Below are 23,101 nucleotides of genomic sequence, written 5' to 3' on the forward strand. Positions count from 1 at the left end.
CACACCAAAAACATGATGACCCAGTTTTTCAGACAAGGTTTACATCAAGCCAGGAGTATAGGCCAAAATCAGACTAGTAAAGCTAGGTCATAAATTTAGATTTATTTGAAATTTGTATTAGTTGCTCCTAGACTATGGGGTCCTGGAGTAAGCTTAAACAGATCCCCTGGGCAAGGCTTCATCAGCCTAAGTTGGAGCACAGCTTGATAGCATAATGATGCTCACAAAAATACTTCAATGGAATTCAGGACAGCAGAGTTCCCGGAAATTCTGACCTTAAATGATGGCTGAAACAAAGAAAAACATTCCACACGCACGCTCTGTCAAGTGGTTTATCCATCCCAATTGGCTTTATTTGTGTCAAATCAATACTGTCGTCAGATAGTAAAACAGTTTGAAGTACCACCACAGCCTAACTCGAGGTACATGAGAAAATGCAAATGTAGATGAGGTGTTTATGTCAGAAGCTAACAGCAACACAAGTCCAAATAGCGATGCTCATGTAAGATGAGTTCCAAAGAAAGTCACAGTTTGTAACATTGGTCGACTGCATTTAAATAACATTGGTCTTCCTGCATGTGCAGCGTATAAAACATAAAAAAACAACAACCTACAAATAATGTAATCATAAACAAGTGGTCAAACGTTTTGTGCAGTCTTTTTTTGGATTGATGTTGGGAGTGAAATGCGTTTACATTCATCTGCTGGCCACACACTCAGCTACACAAGGCACCTAACAGGAAGCAGCTACACAGATCCCAAGCAGCGACAAGGCTTTGTTTCAGAGACACCCAATTGCGAGCAACATTTCTCCTACTACTTTCTATTGGCGTCCTGGAGCGGCAGCGACGCGTGAAGATGACAACTGGGCAAAGTCAAGCTGGTGGTCAGGTGGCCTTCAGCGTCATTGCCAGAGACAACGACTGGAGGAGAGTGTGAAGGAAGGAAGAGAAGAGTTGAGACCGGCGCGTGGCAATTGAATACATAGGGATCTTTTATACACGGGCTTTACGGTAATGATGGGCAAATGAAGCTTCAAGATGATTCATGAATCCGCTGTTGTGTTTACTTAGACCTCTAGATGGCACTCACTGTTCACCAAAGAGCTGAACTTGCCATTTCTTAAAACCCTCACTTTAAACCAACATTGCCATCTAGAGGAGCCAAAGAATACAACATGAAGCTTCATTTTCCCCATCGCTAGTTTACGGTTAGCTGTCTGAAAAGGACTTTTCTCTTTCACCATCACAGGAATATATTGACAGCCTCCACAATGTCACCTACGGTTAATATGAGCAATACTGCGATTCGTAAGCAACCAAGCAGCTAGCATAGAGTCGCGCAACTACCACTGCTAGCGGGAGATTGCATCGGAAAAAGGGGGCACAACTAAAGGGTGACAGCCAGGTCAAGTGCTGACATGCTAGTATGATACAATAGATTGTACATGGGGCAAAACACAAGACATACTCTAATGTCTATATGCTAGACGCTAGCTAGACTAGGAACACGGAGAAGCCTACGAGTGTCAACACGTAGGCCTCTGCCCTCTTGAGACACCTTTCTTACACTGTTGCAGTGTGTCCTACAACGTGGACAACGTGTTTGCACGCAGGCAGGACCAGTTTGTCCTGTGAGAAAGGAAAGGAAAGGAAAAGGAGATGTTTGCTCAGTCCATAGAGGTACAATTTCACTCTGCATAGATGACAATGGTCAGAATACAAAAACATCCCGACAATCCAATTGCACTTCAGGATTAAAGAGCTACTACGCAGTGATATTAATCTTGAGCCCTTGTCGGAATGTAGTAGTCCTCTTCAGAGCCATCCCGCAACACTTTGTGTCATGCTTGGCTCCTGATTTGAGTCATGAAGGTCACTTTCACCCTTTGCACTTGGGTTAAGCATATCTGCTATTCATGTTCTTTTATTCCAGCGATAAATTGGCTTAACTTTGAAGCTTATGGTCCATTTGAAGAGAAATCCATTAGCTCTGCTGACTGATAAATTAGACCGAGGTCTCCGGACCAGCCCCATTGAAGGTGTGGCCCAGCTTTGAGGAGCGGTTGACATCAGTGTAGCCCAGCAGGGGCGTGAAGGTGCAATAATCTGGTGGTCTGTGCCAGCGCGTCAACATGGCTTTCTTGGTGAAAGGTTCAGACCTTGTAGGGTGAGGCATGTTCCTGTGGCTGCCAGAACTTTGACCGCGCCTGTCAGCATTGGGAGCGGCATGGATAGACGACAGGGGGGTGAACTCCGAAAGCTGTCCCTTGTATAGTTTATCAGCATTCTGTGTGAATTTCAGAAGGGAGAACAAAAATAAATCTTGATATAAATTCTGGAAGGTTGCAAATGAGCTACACTAACATCCCAGTTGGGTTCAGAGTTTAAAAAGGCATTCCTTCAGATTTGGAAGTATCCTTCCAACTATGCTTAAATTACCGTATTTTCCGGACTATAAGGCGCACCTTCAATGAATGGCCCATTTTAAAACTTTGTCCTCCTTATATAAGGCGCACCATGAACGCATCATGTCAGATTTTGAATCCAAATCAAATCATTCTCCATTTTATCTTTTCTATTTCAATTTCAGACGCAACAAATTACTTTCTAATCACAAAATAATGATCCATAGTCTTTTTGATTCATGATTCATAGTCTTCAGCAGGCCACTTATGATTGATTTCATGACACAATGCTTTGGGTCAGTTTAAATTTAGGAATTTGGTCCATATATAAAGGAGCACCGGACTATAATGCGCACTGTCGGCTTTTGAGAAACTTTTTGGTTTTTAGGTGCGCCTTATAGTCCGAAAAATACGGTAGTAGTTTTTTCTTTTTCTCTGATTGGTCAACTGGGATGTTGTGTCCACTTTTATAGCTTCCCTATTAAGAATCAAACCATGCAAATAGAACCATGAGCGGAACGTTGGGCACCAAGGCTGTTTCGGTCGAAAGGATGCACTCGGTCACCAGAGGGCCCCAGAGATCCAAACAGATCAAACCACCCAAGCAGCCGACACACATGCACAACCACCTGATAGTCAGGCTCAAATTTCATTGATGTAGGAATAAAAACCTTTATTAGAATAAGAAACACACACACACACACACGCACAAAGTAAGCTTTACCATGCTGAAGCCTTCTAGGCTTGTGTGACAGCTAGCCCACCTAGCAAGGAGTCAGAACTCAGGCAGGCTTCGGCCTCCTCATAAGCGCTATTATCTGTTACATGCTGCGTACACAAACACACACCACACACACACACACATATATATACACAAACATAGTCTCTTCATAGTTGAATCCAGATGCGACTTCAGTTTCATGCAAAACGAACGAATGGAAAAAGCAACGCGGTAGGAAAGAGGAAGTGTTCGAGTAGGTTGGACTGAAAGGAAAGGAAGCGGATGGGTCACCTCAGGGTAGGCAGGGGTTAGAAACTGATTCTGCTGGAGGTCTGAGACAGCATAAATATGGTGGAAGGCTGAGAGGCTAGGCACCGACGTTTCATCTACCAGGGGAGCAGAATTGCGGAAGGAGAAAACAGGAAGTCAGAAGATGGGGAGGGAAAAGAAGGAAAGGGCAGAATTTAAAGTTCAGGAGAAGCAGTCAGATGTATCATAAAAAGATACAGTGACTAAAACTAAAGGTCAGAGTGAGAAGAACATTTTTAGAATCAGTTTATTAGCTTTGGACAAGTCGAGGGAGATGAGAAGGTCATACGGAAGAAGCTCACTGCCGCAGTGAGTCAGACAACATTTGTACCTGGACAATGAATGCACTTAACCTAAAAGGATTGGGACCATATTGAGAAAACAAGTTCAGTTGAGTCAGACCTCCCTCAGTGCAAACACAAATTCTGAAATCAATTAAAGGAGCATACACACAGACGCTGACTGACTGACATCCACAAGGGCAGTCCTGCATGTATCTGCTGACCTTCAGACACTGCCACAGTCTTACCAAACTTAAAATGACACCATTAATGCTGAGCTGGACAAAAGGACGTTGTTAACGACTACGGAACAACTTACCTGTATACGTTCAGTTGTGGTGGGCCATAGTGACCTCCAAATGACCTTCTTAAGCACATCCGGTAGAAGACTGGCTGTAATTAGCAGTACTATGCTAAGCCAGGCGGGGCCGCTAGACAACATCTGCATGAATACATAGTACATCCTTTGGTAGTTGAGGAAAGGCCTGCGGGACACCAGACATGTCGTGACAACTAGGTCATCAGAAAGAAACAGCTCAACATTCCAGAGCCAAATGGGAGCGTGCAAAAGGCCTACCAGAGGATTCCTCCCCACAGCAGAGAGAAGACCACAAAGAAGATAAGCGAGCCCCATATTACAAAGTGGTTGATCCAGGTCCAGTAATGTGTATCCAGGGCCAACTGGGGGCAGAAGAGCCATGTCAATGTGTGTGCGTGAACTTGGGGGTGTGTATGATGTACCTTGAATGTAACAGTGAAGACCAGCACTGTAAACACCAGTGTCCCAAAGGTCCAGTTTCCAAACATCTGCAGGGGTAAAAAAAAAAAAAAATGTTGCTCCTGTTTCGTGTCCCATCAACCAATCATTTTAATTCGACAAAACAAATATGGTGGAGTCGTTCACAAGCAAATATTCTATATGTGTGCACAAGATCAACATGAGTCAATCAATCAAACAGATGGTGAACAACATGAAGCGGAGGGAGGGAGGTGTTAATAATGATACTTGAGTATGCACTTCACGCAATGTTGGCTCATTAAATAGGCCACAACAAATAAAGACCTGCCTGGACCTTGGATATTATTGTTTTCTTCTGCCCAAGTTAAGAAAACATCCAAAGTACTTTTTGCAAGTTGAATCCATTTCAATTCTGGCATCATAATAGCTAATAGCCATTAGTGGGTGGATGACAACATAAACAAGAAATTCACACGGCGCCAAGTAACCTTTCAAACACTTCACTTTCCTCGTGTCAACAACAACAACAACAAAATCCTCCCACAGTATTTACGCAAAGTAGCTTGTCCACGCCTTCATTAATGGACACAGACAAACACCATCTTCAAATTGGAACAGATAAATGCCTCCTACTAAAGGCCTAATGCTAAATCATATGTATTTGCTGTCTTCTGTCTATCAGACATATACTGTCGGAAAAAAAAATTAAAAAATCGGTGCTAACTCTATACCATTCAGGTTCCAATGGTTTGTCACTGGGCAGGACCTTCTAGCTTAGATCAATTGTACCTTTTGTATTGGTACCTTTAAAAATGATACCATCTGTAGGCAAACATCCATTGAGTACCTTAGGGTACATATTTGTTCTCTTTATCGGCACAAATAAAATGTATAGGTATATAATAGGGAGTGTAATGTTTTGCACAGCCACGGTTGCATGTTAACAATGTGAGACTTCATTTTTGGGTGACAGTTAAGACAAACATTCAATGATCTCTGGGTAACATAAGCATACTAAAACCAGAATGATTAATGACCTGAAAAATGTTCAGTATTGCATGCCGGAGTGGGTCCTGGGAAACCAAAGACGGGCCGGGCCGAAAAGTAATGATGGGCAAATGAAGCTTCAAGATGGTTCATGAACCCGTTGTTGTGTTTACTTAGACCTCTAGATGGCACTCTCTGTTCACCAAAGAGCTGACTTGCCATTTCTTAAAACTCTCAATTTAAACCAACATTGCCATCTAGAGGAGCCCAAGAATACAACAACTGGTTCATGAGGCTTCATTTTCCCCATCACTATCGAAAAGTACACACTTTTTTTTTTGGTCACGTGAACTGTTGTCGGTGGAATCAAAAGTGCAGCAAGCGTACACATGGGTATGAGTGAATATGCTACGAGCCTACTGCTGGTGTTTCTACAACAAGCATCAAGAGAGGGAGGGACATGAGATGAGATTGGGAAAAATGGTTGCTTCCGTATGAGTCAGTGCCAAAGGTCAAAGTGGGGAATCTCGGTGGGGGCGACATTGAAACGTGGGCAGGCTTACCATCTGTGTGTTGGTTGTCATTAGCTAGGAGGAGGAAAAGAGAAGCATAAAGAAAAGGCAACACAAAGGTAAGAGGAGAGGAAAACAAAAGCCAGAAAATGAAAAACATAACAACTGAAAAACAGTTTGGAGAAAAAAAAAAAAATCAATGGATGCAACGAAAAATAATCAAGGAGCTGACAACGTTTTAGGACAGTAACACCGGCCAAGAGTGAAAAAAGGCAGTGACATTTGAGCAGACAATCTAAATGCTCTCTTTTGCAGAACTGCACCTGGACACTGAAGATGAAACGAGTTCAACAACGTTGTTATTATTTCCTGTCGTTTTTCTGTGAATTGTTGACGTAACCTCAAATGTGATTTCAAATAGAGTGTTGTTGGCGCTACCTGTCCATTGCTGGTAAAGGTGGTGTTGTCAAACAGGAAGTAAGCACCAAAGAACATCACAATGGCGTCATATACACCTAAGACAGTCCAGTAGATGAAGATGGGCCACCGCAGTAACGAGTTCTTGGCAATGTCTCTGTGGAGGTAAGGATGAACCGTGACGGTGAGCATTAGCATTTGCTAATCGACACTTTACTGTCTCGTTTCAGACGAGCTCCAAAAATGCTGGCGTCAGCCTCGAGTGACACTAATCTGGACAGAAAAAATATAAGGTGACAACTATGGTTAGCTCCAACCTGTACAGAGATGGGTCCTTCTTCAGGATGTGCATGTTGATGTGCTGCTCGACGAGACTGTAGACCAGAATGGGCAGCGAAGTGAAGCTAATGTTGTACAGAGTCAAGTAGGCGGTGTCATACAGTGGCTGAGGATGAGAAGAGACACAATGATACGTTTCCAGATGTATTTCTGCGTTGCGCATCCCTACCTGTTGTGAGAAACCACAGAAGAACTGGTACAGGAACTGCGGAAAGATGAAGCAGACATTCTGGCGGAAGGGAAACAAAGATGGTTGGGCTATGCTGCACTTTGCATGAAAACAAATACACAATCCACACGCTGGTACCTTGTAAAAGAAGTACTGTACAAGTTCAGAGATGCGGATGTAGTAATAGTGTCCATGGACCAGCAGAATCTTCTTCAGGTGTTTGAATTTGGGGATGGCATAGTCGCTGTTCCTCACTGCCTGACGTCCCTCTTTACCCATGATACCTGAAGGCGGCCATTTTGTCCCATGAAATGCTCCTCAACTTTTAAGGCTTGACAGTGTTCTCACCTATGCCAACATGAGCTTCAAGGATCATGCTGACATCATTGGCTCCATCTCCGACAGCAAGTGTGATTGGATGCTCCTTGGAGGTCTTGATCAGCTTCACAATCTTAAAAAGTATCAGAGAAGGGAAAAGCATGAAATCCTCACATTGGGAGGAAGAGCTCCGTTTTGCACCTGTGCTTTCTGGAGCGGTGCCATCCGACAGCAGAGTACGGCACTGCAGTTGCGGCAAATTTCCAGGAAGATTTCTTTGTAGTTCCCCGAGTTGGAGTCCTCCTGGCCTGGCTTCATCACTGTCGAGAGGGTGGCTCCGTCGATGATGAGGCCGTAGTCCATGCAGTCACCTGATAAACTGAAGCGCAGATGTGTAAAATGACGTTTGAATTTCTCTCCCAAATCATCTGCTGACAAACACACCCAGAAATGTCCCTGCTCATGCCACCGTGCTGCCTGAGGACAGTTCTGCTCAGATCAAAGAGGACATCGTGAAGACTTTGCTCCTCTGTGCGCTTGGTGGTCAGCTCCAGGATCTGCGTGTTGCGGTGGAAAAGCTTGCTGGCGTAGCAAGTGGCGGCTGCCGTCTCCATCTTGTCACCCGTCAGCACCCACACCTTCATACCAGCCTTGTGCAGAGACTCGATGGTGTCCGCCGCTTTTTCTTGCAGTCTAAAACGGAGGAAGGATCAAGGAAATTGTTCGAAGGCATGGTGAGGTTTGAACCTTCCATTTGCCGTATAACCAAAGTTGCAACTAAAGAAGAAACGAGCCAAGGGTGAAACGCAAGGCCAACTTTCTGTCTAACTCACTTTGCAAAAGTCCAAGATGATGTCCAATTCCCTCCTCGCTAACAATGTCTTGGCATGAAATAACAATTGAATCATTCAGCGAGTCGTTAAGGCAGTAGCATGCATGAAATCGAGAACCGATGTGGTGGGATGAAGGGAGACAGCCTTCCTAGACAAGAATACCACCCATGCATCCATTTTCCACTGTCTGTCCAATTTAGTTCCAAACAAGCTGAATCCTATTCCAGCCAAGCCAATTAGAAACAGGTCGCCAGAAAGCCATTCACACTCAGATACAGTAATCCCTCGCTACATCGCGGTTCGTTTATCGCGGCTTCAATCCATCGCGGATTTTTTTCCAAATTAAAAAAAAAATAATCACAAATTCAAAATAAAACTTCTAAATTGAGGAATTATGGCAGGAAAGCAGACGGCAGGGAGTGTCCACACAATTACAGTAAGTACACTTTTTGTAAAAAAGTTGTTATAATAACAAGAGTTCTAAAAACACATTTACAGTATTGTACCTTGTTATAAAAAATATATAATAATAAAAGAGTTCTAAAAACATATTTACAGTATGTACACTTGTTATAAAAAAAGTTGTTGCAGTATGTATACTTTAGTGATGTCTACATGTTACACACACGTATCATATTTATATTGATATTATTTATACAGTATTTTCTGTACGTCATTTATACTACGTATTAATATAGCATTTACATGTTTGAAACTATTATTTAATGTTCTAATGATAACATATGCACTTACGTATAGGGTTTAATATACACAAAGAATGGTGACACGATTTTCACATATCGCGGGTGGTCTTAGAACCAATTATCCGCCATAAACGAGGGATTACTGTACATGGTTCTCAACTGAACCTTGCATGGCGGATTGTGTCTACCTGTCTTCCACAGCGGTGGCTCCTAGCAGGATGAGGTCTTTCTCAATAATGTCGTAGGCCTCCGCCAGCCGTTTGTCCCTGTCCTGTAGTGCCAACTTGGCTCGACTCAGCAGTTGGCACACCTCCTGGTACTGCGCTGGACTGAGAGGCCGATATGCCACACAGAGTGTCCTAAGACCCTCCTTGGGGGAGATCCGGTTGGCGCATGATGAATGCAAAAAGGGAAATACCGTGGAGTGGCGTGAGTATGCACTCACCACCGCATTGTGCTCCACCCGAGCTTTGACTTGATCCACCTTGCCTGATACGACCCTTGGGAAGATAGACGAGTCTGCTCCTTTGCAGAACAGGTACAGCTCACCTTTGCACAGAAACAAAAGAAGAAGGAATGTATCATAGAGAAATCAGACCCAAGCAGAACATCCATATTACCGGTGCTGGCCTTGACAATGACGCTCATCCTCCGTCTGACCGAGTCAAAGGTCAGAACTTCCAGGAGTTCAAACCTGATGGAGGGAGGTTGAATCCACTTCAACATTTCATAGTTCTCTGAAGCAAGAGGATCAATCCATTCAAAAAAGGAGAAACACTAACCTCTCAATCTCCTCCTCTCTGTTCAAGATCTCCATGTGACTGTCTTTGAGTCTCAGATACGTGAAGCCGAGCCTTCAGCGAGACAAAAACATTACAAATGGTACAATAAGAGTCTCTGTGCGTAGTTGCGTCATATTATGTGTGTATTAAGACACCTCTTCATGCCCTCCACAAGCGCCACCTCATCCGGGGATGATGAGATGTAGAAGGAAGTGGACTTGCCGTGATGGATGCCCTGCTTGATGCCGTCTACCGTCTCCTCCTCTTTCACTTGCACAGTGTGGCATAAGCACAGCGCACGGAAAAACAACTCCTCGCGCTCCTGTCGTTTTGAGAGCCAACTTAGTACTCCCAAAAAATACAAGTCGTGGAAATAAAAGACGCTCAATATTGTGGCCTGCACTCACCCTGGCCTCAGGACCTGGTGATGTGTCAATCATGTCCATGCTATCTGCACCGGGCATCACCTAATGAAAGGATAGAGATGGAGGAAGCGAGGGATTCAGAAACAAACCAATCAGAAGATTCGTAGATGCCGCCATTGATAAAGAATTGTTATAGAATCGGTTTGCAGCATGAGGATCCTCAAAAAGGGCGAACCTGTCCATTGCAAATAGCTTGGGCGACATAAACGTGTCCATCCACACAGCACTCGATGAACTCCATGTTGTTTTCCGTCAGCGTCCCTGTCTTATCAGTAAACACGTACTCCACCTGGTGAGAAGATCGAAAGGCTAAATCTACGGAAATGCCACCTGGAGAAATTCTTCACAAACAAAAGAAGACATTGGGGGAACCTGTCCCAGCTCTTCATTCAGGTCTGATGTGTTGACTACTGCTCTCTCCCCGAGCTCCTGGTCAAACATCTCATCATCCCACATAATGAAATAGGAGCCCAGGAACTTCTGCATCTCCACAGTGACGTACATGGAAACAGGGATGATGTAGTTGAATAGGACCATGAAAGCCAGGAAGTCTGTGAAGGCTCTTATCACCTGTGGAGGCAAGAAGAAGCTCAACAAGAAAAAATAAAAAGAATAACCAGCAGTGTGACACGATCGACTCACAATATTCCTCTGCCTCTCGACCTCAGTTCTTTGATCGTACCAGGGCTCGTCTCTGATCGGGTCAGCCTGCCACGCGTATTTGAGCACCGTGTTGATAATGGCCTTGATGATGAGAATGCATAAGTAGACCACCAAATAGGCGTTCAATGACCTGCCAAGACCAAAGCTGTTAAATATCCTCTGCACAAATTGTGTCTGGATATGTACCGTATTTTCCGGACTATAAGGCGCACTGGACTATAAGGCGCACCTTCAACGAATGGCCCATTTTAAAACTTTGTCCTTATATAAGGCGCACCGGACTTATAAAGCGCACCATTCATGCATCATGTCAGATTTTGAATCCAAATCAAATCATTCTCCATTTTATCTTTTTTATTTCAACTTCAGACGCAACAAATTACTTTATAATCACAAAATAATGATCCATAGTCTTTTTGATTCATGATTCATAGTCTTCAGCGGGCCACTTATGATTGATTCTACTATAAGGCGCATTGTCGGCTTTTGAGAAAATTTTAGGTTTTTAGGTGCGCCTTATACCCCGGAAAATACGGTAAATGTAACGGTTGGGAAATAGAGATGGAAGGATGGAAAGCAAAACATTCTGCTAAAAAGCATACAAAAGGGTGGGAAAATTGAGGCTCCAGTTTTTGGATGACAATGTACAGAAAAGCTTACTTTTCTACTGCAGAGCGTTTCTGAGACTTGGACTGGTAGTTGAGAGCCATCTTTGTTTCCATCCCGGTGTAGATGACAACTGCTACAATAAGAGGGTGACAGAAAAGCCATGACAATCTCCTCTTTATGGAGACTTGACAAATTGTATAACCAATATGTTTACCATAAATGTACTCAGTGTTCTTCAGTGTGGCTCCTCTGAGAAGCAGGTTCTCGGATCCTAGTGGCCTGTGAACAACAACAATCCGAATAAATCGTCTTTTTCGGACCCATGAGGAAAAATCTCACAGTATATAAAATCACTGACAATCACCCAATCTATTCTGTATTTGAAGGGGACCCGTGATAACTTTACCTCGCCACTGGCTCATTGTGCATATAAATGTTGATGCGACCGACAAACCTATTTGGAGAAAAAAAAAGTCAAAGAGAATCAGGAAGAACTAATGTACCGTATTTTCCGCACTACAAGGGGCACCTAAAAACCTCCAATTTTCTCAAAAGCCGATAGTGTGCTTTATAATCCGGTGCGCCTTATATATGGACCAATATGGATTCGTGGATGAGGACTAACTTATTAAAGGAACGGGTTTATTTTGTGTGTTGTGTGATATTAACGTTTGCGCAACGTTGAGTTATTGATATATTGTTATTGTTTTCACTATTTCGAGTGTTACTATATTGTGATTGCATTAACGTTTGAGCAACGTTGAGTTATATATTCGGTGCGCCTTATATATGGACACAGTTTTAAAAAGGGCCCTTCATTGAAGGTGCGCTTTATAATCCGGTGCGCCTTATAGTGCGGAAAATACAGTATGCAAAAATGAAGCTTTCACTAACTTGTACAGATCTGGCTGTGGTTGTTCACATTCGATGGTAGCGTGGATTGAGTCCACCTCCTTCTCAGCATTGTAAGCTTTGGTGTCCTGCACTGCATAGTATGTCTACAAAACATTCAGGCATTCAAACAACAGGCGACAGACAAAATGTCCAGCATTCCGCACCTTGTGACTGCTCTCGCCATCAAGACTCGCCGTGGTGACAAAGCAGGTTCCGTCATCCCGGGACGTAGACAAGAGGATGAGATCGCAGGGAAATGATTCATCTTCTTTCACAAAGACTACGTCTCCCACCTGAGGCATATTGAATGGTGAGGTATCTCAGTAACGGAGTTGGACACACAAATGTTTCAAAACACACCCGTAGTTTGCGACTCTGCTTGCGGATCACTTTGCCGTTTTGCAGCACGTGGACGGAACACTGGTTGACGGAGTTGTCGGCTTTGTGTCTCAGCCAGTCCTCGTAACCCTGAGAAGAAGAAAGCGTTCCATAGTGGGTGGTGACAGGGTACGTGGCGTGACGCCACCTGACCTTTAGGCTCTCTCACCTGTTTGATTGCCGTCACGGTGATGACAAAAAAAAGCGGCAGTCCACTCGTGATTGGACTGGTGGGTGTGTCAATGATCAACTGGAAAAAAAAACAATGGAAAGACATTTTCCAGCGTTCAAAAAAGACACAATGACATTAGCCATTTAGTTTCACACAGAAGATGTTATTCTCAAATTCAAAGAATGCAAAAATAAATACTAATGCGAATCAATATGTCTTTATAGAACCCAAGAGTGCTTAATGGGCCAAAATGATGGCGCTAGATAGACTGGCCGATTAGTTTGGTTCATTGCTTTGTGTTATGATGGGAATGGAATGGGATGAACACAAAAGGTACATTTTATTTTGACTTCTCATGCAATAGCAGCCACACGGCAAGAAGAAAAAAAAATTGGATGATTTTGGTTGTTATCCAGCGTTTGCTTTTCAATGGTAATCCCGATTTCAATTGTGGCTTCTCTCCATCTTAAAAACACAATTGATATTGTGCAGCCTTACATGCAATAGGTGAATTCTCACTATTTAGGTTTACTATCAATAACTGGACCATGGTGAAATAATCTTGAATAAAAATATAACAACATACCGTTAGCTTTAATGGGGCACTTTACCTGAACCAAAAATATGATGAGAAAATAGAAGTTGGCAACTCTCCTGAACTGCTCAAACATGTTCTTGGGGATGAAGTTCCAAAATGTGTACTGAGAAACACAAAGAAGTCATATCAGCTTTTGTATGTATCTGAGACAATCACCGTGACTGGCAGAAATTCAATTCAAAGAGAAGTCAAGGCCAGATATTTATAGTTTTTAGCATTTATTGATTAATATATCTTTATTTCGAACATATTTTATTTATTAATGCATGTACAATAATCTCCAGACTATAAATCGCTACTTTTTGTACAAGCTTCGAATCCCACGGTTTATAGTCCAATGCGGCTTATCTATGGATTCTTCATGATTTTTATCATAGTGTCAAATAATTTGTTTGGGTAATGCAGGTAATTACCCAAATATGGCTTATACATATTCTGGTGCATTTTATAGTCTGGTAGCTTTTTTTCCCCCCTGTATGCCGCCTCAAATGTGTGCAGCGTAATCGAATATATGCATGCATACATTTATTTTTTATTTATTTATTTGAGAACGGTATAACTGGCTGACGAGCGTCACAAACAGGCTTCTGCCTTCATGCGACGACAGATGCACTGCTTGGCGCCCCCCATTTTCGTCTGCCCCATCTTAGTCGGAGCGCTTCAGCTGATTGTTATTTATTTATTTATTTATATGTATTTAATTTCATTTAATTGGAGCGCTTCAGCTGATTGTTATTTATTTGTTTATTTATTTATTTATATGTATTTAATTTAATTTATTTATTATGCTTTCGCTGACCTTTGAGGACACTATGCGGTTGTCTGGGAATCTTTGTTGAATGAAGGCTTCGGCCCCTGGAGGAGGCTCCTTGTGTCCAATGTAGATTGTCCTGCTGTCCACCCAGTTCTCCTCACCCACACACTGCCGGGAAATTCATCATAAATCATCCAGACATCACACATTATTTCAACAGCAGCAGCATGTCATGTGACACCAATGTTCCCCCTAAGCAATTCACAAACAGGATAGCAAACCATTCGAAGTTCCCTTCCATTTTCATCAGCGCGACCGAGGGTGCAAATCTAATTATTCTACTTTATTTTGATATTTCTTAAGCATACATTGGCACTCCCACTCACCACTGAACAGACGCGCCAGGCGACTCGTGGCTTGCTCTATTCCGAAAGTCCATAGTTTACAGGCCCTTTAAATGAGACTCTTTCTCTCGTTCTGGAGGTCAAATGTTGAGAAAAGTTTACGTTTGAATCAATTACCGTATTTTCCAGACTATAAGTCGCTCCAGAGTACAAGTCTCACCAGCTATAAAATGCAAAACAAAGAAGAAAAAAACTGCAATTTTGCATTTCTGGGTGACATTTAGAGTATTGTACCCTTTGAGAGTAATTGATTGTCCATTTCTACTGGTTTATTTGGGTTCCAGCTCATTGGCCACTCTTCCTAGAAGTCTTCATCGCCGCCCTGCTATCGATTGACTTCAACTTCCACCCACGTTCAAGCTTTTTGCAGAAAAGCCTGTCTGAGTTTAATCGAATCAGACGAGGTCCTTACCAAATAAAACTCCATGAAAGAGCTGGTATATTCAGCCTTTGTTTGTAACTGGAGACATTAGGCTATTCTGAACCCTGGTAATCTCTTCGAGCGGCGTTTTATGTTTCAGGACATGATGGCTTTCAGAAGTTTATTTATAGTTTGAGGGGAAGCGTTTGTGGTCAGGATGGATGCGAGATGGAAGCCTGCAGATTTTCTATCTGTCTGCCTCAATGGAGTCCGAGTTACACTCAATGCCACACAAATATTGTCTCACTCGTGATATATATATCTAGATGAGCAAACAAACTCCACCTCTCCTATTGTTCTTTACAATTGAGTTTCCTCAAATGTGTTATGGGTAGCACTTCCAGCAGGACACGGGCCCACCCATCACAGTGAGGACACATTTCCGAAAAACTCCAACACCTCACCATCAACATACTACGCACTGACCTTCTGAACAATCCTTTTAACATGGGAACATGTTGGGCAAAGTTTTTGGTAAGACCCTTTTTGGTCCTTTATGACTATGACCGGAATGCTCAAATTTGATAAAGGCGTGCTTGTTGTGGTAGAGCCTTGTCCAGGATGACTAATAGGTAATGATGCAAATGAAGCTTCAAGATGATTCATGAACCCATTGTTGTGTTCACTTAGACCTCTAGATGGCACTCTCTGTTCACCAAAGAGCTGACTTGCCATTTCTTAAAACCCTCTCTTTAAACCAACATTGCCATCTAGAGGAGCCAAAGAATACAACAACTGGTTCATGAAGCTTCATTTTCCCATCACTACTAATAGCCCCTAAAAAGTCGTCCCAGAAATGTCATTGTAGCTGTAAAAGTGAGCACTTCCTGTGTCTGTAAAAGCCCAGTACCCGAATCTGTTGTCCCATGTAGTTTATTTGGAGGTGTAGACATTACATCTGTGCGATATCTGGAGTGTAAAGATAACCGATGAGTGAAACAAACGACCATTGTTTCAATGCGGCTTTTAAGGTTGATTCATTGTTGTCACAGACAACCCCTTGTCAACAGGCTGTGACAGACAAAGTCAACACAGGCAAATGATGGTGGCCTGTTCTCTGTGATATAACCAGACAACTGAATGAATCAGACATGCCAGCTCAGGGTTTGTTGTATGTCTTGAAAAAATCAAGTTTGCTTTTAGTCGGCGCTGACTGGTGATCAGGTCAAGCTGACTTCTCAACCAAAGTCAGCTGGGATTGGAGAATGGCTAGACTGGAAATATACGTCAGTGCTTTTGATGATGTTTATGCCAGCAGAGAGGCCCTGATAAAAAAAAAAAAACACGTTAACATGTCCTTAAAAAGACGACAAAGAGCAAGCTACTCTCGAGAGATAAGCACGTGAGTGTTGATTGTGTGTTTCACATTGTGTTTTACTGATTTCACATTAGCAGAAACTAGCACTCAACTCTTGGGGTAAGGACAAGTCCATACTATTAAGAATTCAAATGGAATGTTTTTGTGATTTCCAAAATGTTCAGACCAGCAATATTGAGTGGAAATGCCATAATATTCATGACAGGTACCTAACTAAGCACTTTCGCTATAGGACGAAACGCTTTTTGTGAATAGCCTTAGTCGGCATATTTGTGATTTTAGAGTTTGATATAAATAAGTAATGCTTCTCTACTGGACACATTAACACTATCGTAAATGTATATTTTGCTGGAGAAGCATTATCAGCACAAACGTTGCTTATATATAGCCTATAAATATGCACACATCTGCACATCTTCTTGTCAAGTAAAGGCTTTTAAACAGTTATATTGTCAGGCTCGGCGATGTTATTTATAGCAAATTTCGAAATAAGCCAGATTCTATCAATTTTGAGAAACCCTTGGCTAAACCATTGAAATGTGGTGTGAGCATGGTAGTGACTCTTGTAACTTTTCTTTCTTGAATAGAGGGCTACCAACATTTTTGTCATGTGTGGCAACATGTGTGTTAACAGCTGTGAATAACCCGTTAAAAAAATTCTACTGACACTTCCCCGAACCACATGAGATAAAGCAGTATCTCTGCATTGTAACTAAAGCATTGGTAGATTTGTCTCTGAAGAGGTCAAAACCACTATAGCGGAAATAAATGCAAGACGACCATCGAAGCCATTCACGGCCTGATGTCATTAAGGACAAACTCTTCAATCAAATCAACACATCTAATTAATTTTTTTATTAAATTAAAATTACATTTTAATTTTAAATTAAATTAAATTCAATTTGATTTAATTCAATTTGAATTAACTATTAAATTGAATGGAATTTGAATTAACCACAAGCAGAACTTCCCGGAGAATAAGCATGGTCATTCTTTCCAAATAGTCCTTATACGTGACTCATTGTGCACAGCGAAAGAGAAAGAACTGCTGAGAGTCACATGATCTCCCCCCCCCCCCCGTCTCAACCTTCTGAGTTCAAGTCACGTGGGATACATGTTTGGCTTGAAGGCCACTGCAGCTGCATTTTTGCTCCTACACGTTTTGTAGTACCCAAATTATGAAAGAATTCTGATCAAAAGTGAAAGCATGAAGTATGCTGGTGAATTCAGCGACAGTCCCGTCCATCTGTTTCTGTCTCAACTTCCTGCTGTAACTCAATACCTTCGATGTCTCACAGGAGTCTGAGGAAAAGAACCAAAATGCTTTTCTTCTTTTATCGCCCACCAATGTGTGTGTTTTGCCACTTGGCACATTAGCGCTTCTCGCTCATCCCTGATTTTTGTCCTGTGGGGGAGACTTTTGTGTAATGGTTTCCATTATATTATATTGCCATTAAACCAAATACAAACAAAGCTGCAATGGAAAAAGTCAACATAAAGTCTGCTTGACTTTTGGCTCTTAACGGTTCTGACTTCAGAGACTCTATTGCTAACATGATGATGGACTGAAAAGCTTTGGTCAAATCCTAAAATCTTGCTTTGTTTCTGCTCAATGCCCCATCAACAATCAGCTCCAAGAAGACCAGGAGATTATCTAAGCTTTTATCTCCAGTAGATTCGATCAATGTTTCCTAATCTTGATTGACTATGTTTACATTAGGGTTGTCACAAACAATTTGTTTTCGACTCGATTACCATGGCGATTATTCCATTCACCCCCCCCCCCCTCTCCTTTTTTGTTGATATTTTTATTGGGAAAAAGTTGAGTTTGCCAAAGATGACATTTGAACACCATAGCAATTTCAAATATCATTTAATTTCACTATTGATTTTGGAGGGTCTGTTGTTCACAAGTGCCTCTCTTTGCCATTAACAGCAGCTCTAGTGGAATGAGGACTTGCTTGAGAACGAGTCTCAAGCGATGCTAAGTTAAGCATTCGTGCAGTTTCACGCAAATGACTTTCCGTTTGCAACTGTTACACAGCTTAATATAATATCGAGTCTACCAACACCACGCAGTACTGGTTGCATGCTTTTCGAAAATCAGAGGCTGCTCTGAAAGTTTTATAAAAGCAAAGATTTTCCTTGTTTTGTATTAAAACAAAGGAAATATTCTTTGCTTTAAATTTCTTAAAAAGTATTCTGAGACCACGGAGGGTGTTTTTGCCACTACAATAAATAAATAAATAAGGATGAATAACCTCGTCTAAATATTCCCTCGCATGCATCTTATTTTGTTGTTGATTCAATATATTCCGAATTTTTTTTCTACTCAACCACTGGAACTTAACAAAGTCAATGATTTCATCAGAGTGTAAAAGACTGATAATATCAAAGAGGAGCAACAAGAGCATGATACCATGTGGCCAGCATGAGGCTAGGCACATGACCTAGGCTGAGTAGCGCAGTTGGAATGGATCTTACAAGCCCTAACTTATGTGGAAGAGCATTCCGGGACACCCAGTTGTTAAGGTTAAATAATTACATTTGCAGGAACTATTTAATAAAAATACCTTCTCAGAACCAAATCACTTAAGAGCAAACAATAGCGCTTAGCAGATCATGAACCAAATAGGAGATTTATTTCAAGGCGTTGTAAGCCCAAATTCATGATTGAAATGAAGTCATTGCAAATTCAGCAGTGGCTGCTTTCTTTGTAGAAATCCCAATCAAACATTAATGTGGTGATTATTTATTCATGCTTAAAATGTTTAATGCAGTGCTGTTAAACAATAACTTGGATTTACGCTGAGTAACGCTGCACTTTGTTTCATGATTGATACATCATAGTCTTTTTCGTACGGCCCAGTTCCCGCAACCCGTGTAGGCAAGTTTCCACCGCTGCCAAGTGCTTGCGTTGTTTGGAATCTCAATTCCGATCATAAAACGATAAATTGTTCAATGTGTAAGAAAGTGGTGTCCGTGAAGATGCCCGTAAATGATGGGATGCTGTTGCCGTGTTATGTCGGAGGTCAGCAAAGGTCACAGACATTGTCTCAATTATATTACCGTATTTTCCACACTATTAGGCGCACTTAAAAACTTCAAATTTCAACTAATTAGGGTGCGCCTTATAATCCAGTGCGCCTTATAGTGCGAAAAATACAACAATCAGTGCTGATTTGCGCCCAAAGTTGTTCATAGGGGGGTTACTTCAGGGCACATACATTCACACGGCTACCAGATCTATCCAAGGTCAGAATAATCCGTAGTGTGAAAGCTTTGGAGCATCCAAGAGAGTCAGGGTATTGGTCAGGTGCATAGTCAGCATTTGGAAAGATGGGCTTTATATTATCACTGGGCTTTTATTTACTGTCTGGGACTGGAACTGGGAATACTTTGTTCCAGTGAGTTGCGCCACTATCACTCCCAGTGTCAAGGAGAACATTAAGGTTGCAGAGAGCAACGGTGACATGACAAGCCAAGTTCAAACATATCTCTTTCTTGGAATAGGGGAGTCCACGAGTCATTAACCCTGGGCTATCTCGCCCATCTCGGTATCCTTGTTCTATGGGCTGCGAATGCAACTGCAGCGGTTCTGACACAAGCTCTGCACCACAACATGAAGTCTCAAAGTGTGGTCGTTGATATTTAGTGCACGTGTCTTACCTTTTTTGAACAGACAAAACCATTTTTTTTTTTAACTTATTATGACTCGAAGCAGACTGAGTATGATATTATTCCAAAATAAGTCAACTTATACCTAAAATAACTGGAGATATTATGCTCTGCCTAGAAATAGCTCAAAAGTTTACAAATTGAGGATATTTAAAATTGATTTTAAATTGAGTTTGAGACCCCTGGTATAGAGCGTATTCTTGATTCGTTTAATGTCATCCTCATTGAATTATTCTTATTTTTAAATAAGGACATTTCTAACTGACCCCAAACGTTTGAACATGCCACAACTTAGACCTGCTTTTAGCTGGTCTAAATTCAGGTCCACTTTATGCGTGTGATGGAAAACACCTTTAGCGCGCAGATCTTTGAAAATAGGGCATCAAGGCTGCATTATATCGACTTTCCAGTCATGCCGGGACATTTACCTGCTCTTGATGTGGCTGGTGACCCAAGAGAAGGGGGCTAAAGCACTCCAGCTTGTCCCTAAACACCCTTTCACCCCCCCACCACCACACACACTCGTTAAAAGAATAGAAGACTGCACAAGCACTATCATCGTGTCTGCTTATGAATTATTGATAGGCAGACAGCGCCAAGAAGTGCATGTGAGCCACTGGCCTCCACCTCACCTAGCTACAAGTCTATTCCCTGCCCCGGCGCGCATGGCGTCACTGAAACTCCGAAACAACTGCAGCTTTTCATGGCATAAACTGTGTAAGGTGCAACAGGTAGAATACAAGCAGCAAAGCAGAAGGCCAGTGATTGATTGGCTTGGATTGGTGGAGCAGATTAAATGCGTGAAGGTAGTGAACACCAGTAACCCTTTAATCCCCAAGCAGAAGGAGATTTAGCTTCCTGTCCAGGAATGGCGATTAGTCAGACGCGGTGGAATGCTGTTTGGCTGCAGATGCACACCTCGACGTGGAGGCGGGGCGGCATTTGACACACTAAAGTACACGACAGTGTTGCAATCCTGCATCATTATTTGAGCTTGCTTCACTCGGAAATATTTGATTTATATTTGAAGTGGATGGAACGAGACAAAAAATGATTCGCAAAATTCAGAAAGGATTATTACATCATCAGGAAGCAGCAACAGGCTTTCAATACTCTTGACTTTACATTTAAAGCCTTCCCAAATGGTCTTGTTAAAACCATTGCAGGGGAGGATGGGAGAAATGGGCGAAGCGAGCAAGTGAGTTCATTCATGTCACATTTCATTGTCATTCTGCACGAGTGTATATTACACTTGAGAAGTGATCTTACATAACCATCCTCTGCTCTTTTGATCTACTGAGAGACGGCGGCCATTGGGGTGACTCTAGATGTATTTGTAAGTGAATGTCTCGCTAAACAACTTCATTACAAACTGTCCTCATTAAAAGAAAATCTCCTTTCCCCTCAGATGACCAAATGAAGATATATTTATTTCTTCTCATATAAATGTGGTGGGTCAATCTTCATTATTTTGCAGCGTCCCGTTTATGAAAGCAAACCCTAATCGAAAATATTCACAATTCACAGTGCATACACTGTCATCACAATCAATTTAGCCTAAAGTCATTTGTCTTGAGCTGTTATCCAGATCAATTACACGAGCAGACCTCATCAGCATCCCGCAACCAATGAGTCGCAGTCGTGTCTCAGCCTGCGTCCGACTCCATTTCAGCTCCCATGCAGCAGGGATTTCATTTTATTGCCCATTAGCAACAGTTGGGAGGTCGGACCTAAGCCTCAGCTGAGCAAGAAGCTTTCTGACTCATGTGAGCAGCGCTCGTGCAACACATTAGTGTGGAGTCTAATGCAAGACCCAAACAGGATGGTGGCTCAATTGCAGCCCATCGATTTGACTAGCAGGGGGAAAAACAAGTGGATTACATAATTCATGGGACCTTTCCATTTGTAGTCCTTCTCAAATGGGAGCTGTCACAAAATGTTTTAGACTGGTTTGCATCGATGAAATAAGAATTAGTTTTGGGGTACATATACAAAAGTAACTCATTAACTTAATTAAATGAGTGGATTTGCAAGTATGATTATAGTATTACATTTATTGTGATAATCTGCATTTTGTGGCTGGCTGGCTGGCTGCTTTTCTGTGCAAGTTCCAACTTGTTTCCACATAGGCTGCAATTGCTCATTTCTGAGGTGATAACACAAACCCTGGCTTTACGGTTGGTACATATTTGATACGGGTAGGTCTACATTGCACAGATATAGACCGGATTTATAGTCATTCAATCGGAATTGGGCAATGGGCGCATAGGTCATGACAACTACGAGTTGATCTTTAACTTTAATTCTACTAAACCAAAGTGAATCATTCCAAATGACAGCATTCAAAATGAGTTCGGCTTCAATTCTTTACATTCTTGTGTCTTCATTTCTCGAGTGAAACGTAATCCGGATGAGTGGTAGAAAGCATCAGTGGTGCTCTACATGATGTCCGCGTGGTTTGTGTGGGGAAAAAACGGCAAGACACCGATGCCATGAGTTATACGGAACTTACATATCTGCTGATGAGGGTCCGGAGTGTGCTGAGATCTAGCCCCATCCTGTCCCTCTGTCCGTCCCGGCAAATTCTTCTCTTCTTCCCGTCTCGCGCTCCACACGAACGGCGCTATCTTATTTTTAATTCTCCTTCCCGGTCCATTACTTTACTTTACGCCCTTCTCTTTCTAAAAAAATAAATAAATACTGAGTGGCGCTCACCTGGAGAGATGGTGAACTGTATCCCCCTGAGTGGACGGAGACAAATAGCGTTTTAACATCCAAGTCACCGTCGCACTGGACTTTTCTAATCTCCTTTCCTCGCGCGCCCTACAAAGGAGCTTTCCTCTCGTGGGCGTCACGCGCAGCCAGGTGTTGGCGCATGCGCCTTTGCGTGCTGTTGCTGCGAAATTGACTTCCACCAACTAATTGGAAGTTATTTTAAAAAAAGAACTACAAAGAAACTCACAAGTAACTTTCCCCCCACTCATTTCTCAACTAGTGGAATAATAAATTTCTCTCTCTCTCTCTCTCTCTCTCTCTCTCTCTCTCTCTCTCTCGCTCGCTCTCTCTCTCTCTCCATCACCGCCCGTCTGAATTTGGTGACTGGTGTTTATAATGTATTATTTTCAGTCAATTGTGTGAGCCACTATATTGATATGTTTTTTTGAACAAGTAGAATAATAATTATAATTAATAATACAAAGCTATAAATACAATGATTCGCAGTGTTATGTTTAGTGTAACCGAAATTTTGTTTGTCCCGCTTGCGTTTC

At 42.2% G+C, this 23,101-nt stretch overlaps 1 protein-coding gene across 5 annotated transcripts; it reads right to left on the reverse strand.

Moving 5' to 3' along the window:
- Nucleotides 1–323: 323 nt before the first annotated feature.
- atp11a (ATPase phospholipid transporting 11A) lies at nucleotides 324–22,698 on the reverse strand. Of its 5 annotated transcripts, none has more exons than XM_037279211.1 (32): nucleotides 22,345–22,697; nucleotides 14,057–14,179; nucleotides 13,271–13,360; nucleotides 12,657–12,737; nucleotides 12,470–12,577; nucleotides 12,274–12,402; nucleotides 12,110–12,213; nucleotides 11,622–11,669; nucleotides 11,430–11,494; nucleotides 11,267–11,348; nucleotides 10,586–10,736; nucleotides 10,316–10,513; nucleotides 10,119–10,232; nucleotides 9,926–9,985; nucleotides 9,674–9,840; nucleotides 9,519–9,590; nucleotides 9,357–9,430; nucleotides 9,182–9,285; nucleotides 8,925–9,106; nucleotides 7,644–7,892; nucleotides 7,401–7,578; nucleotides 7,230–7,332; nucleotides 7,020–7,165; nucleotides 6,882–6,941; nucleotides 6,691–6,818; nucleotides 6,395–6,530; nucleotides 6,008–6,031; nucleotides 4,460–4,525; nucleotides 4,296–4,399; nucleotides 4,038–4,203; nucleotides 3,132–3,235; nucleotides 2,097–2,289 (listed from the first exon to the last, which is right to left on the reverse strand). In XM_037279211.1, the coding sequence occupies exons 1-31, from the start codon at nucleotides 22,387–22,389 to the stop codon at nucleotides 3,146–3,148; spliced, it is 3,447 nt and encodes a 1,148-aa protein (XP_037135106.1). In that variant the 5' UTR covers nucleotides 22,390–22,697; the 3' UTR covers nucleotides 2,097–2,289; nucleotides 3,132–3,145. The 5 variants fall into 5 exon arrangements, with proteins under 5 accessions (XP_037135095.1, XP_037135100.1, XP_037135106.1 ...); XM_037279213.1 differs by lacking the exon at nucleotides 3,132–3,235 and adding an exon at nucleotides 3,420–3,514 and having other exon boundaries at nucleotides 2,165–2,289; nucleotides 22,345–22,698; XM_037279200.1 differs by lacking the exon at nucleotides 3,132–3,235 and having other exon boundaries at nucleotides 324–2,289; nucleotides 22,345–22,698.
- Nucleotides 22,699–23,101: the final 403 nt, after the last annotated feature.

The sequence above is a fragment of the Syngnathus acus genome, chromosome 2 (assembly GCF_901709675.1).
Source record: "Syngnathus acus chromosome 2, fSynAcu1.2, whole genome shotgun sequence".
Lineage (NCBI taxonomy): Eukaryota > Metazoa > Chordata > Actinopteri > Syngnathiformes > Syngnathidae > Syngnathus > Syngnathus acus.

Excerpts from the sequence above, each read along its gene's own strand:
- atp11a (XM_037279200.1), bottom strand. The coding sequence starts at position 22,389 with ATGGGGCTAGATCTCAGCACACTCCGGACCCTCATCAGCAGATAT. Across the intron at positions 14,180-22,344 it reads GGACCCTCATCAGCAGATAT|TGTGTGGGTGAGGAGAACTG; the intron begins GTAAGTTCCGTA and ends ATTTCCCGGCAG. Across the intron at positions 6,942-7,019 it reads TACAGTACTTCTTTTACAAG|AATGTCTGCTTCATCTTTCC; the intron begins GTACCAGCGTGT and ends CCCTTCCGCCAG.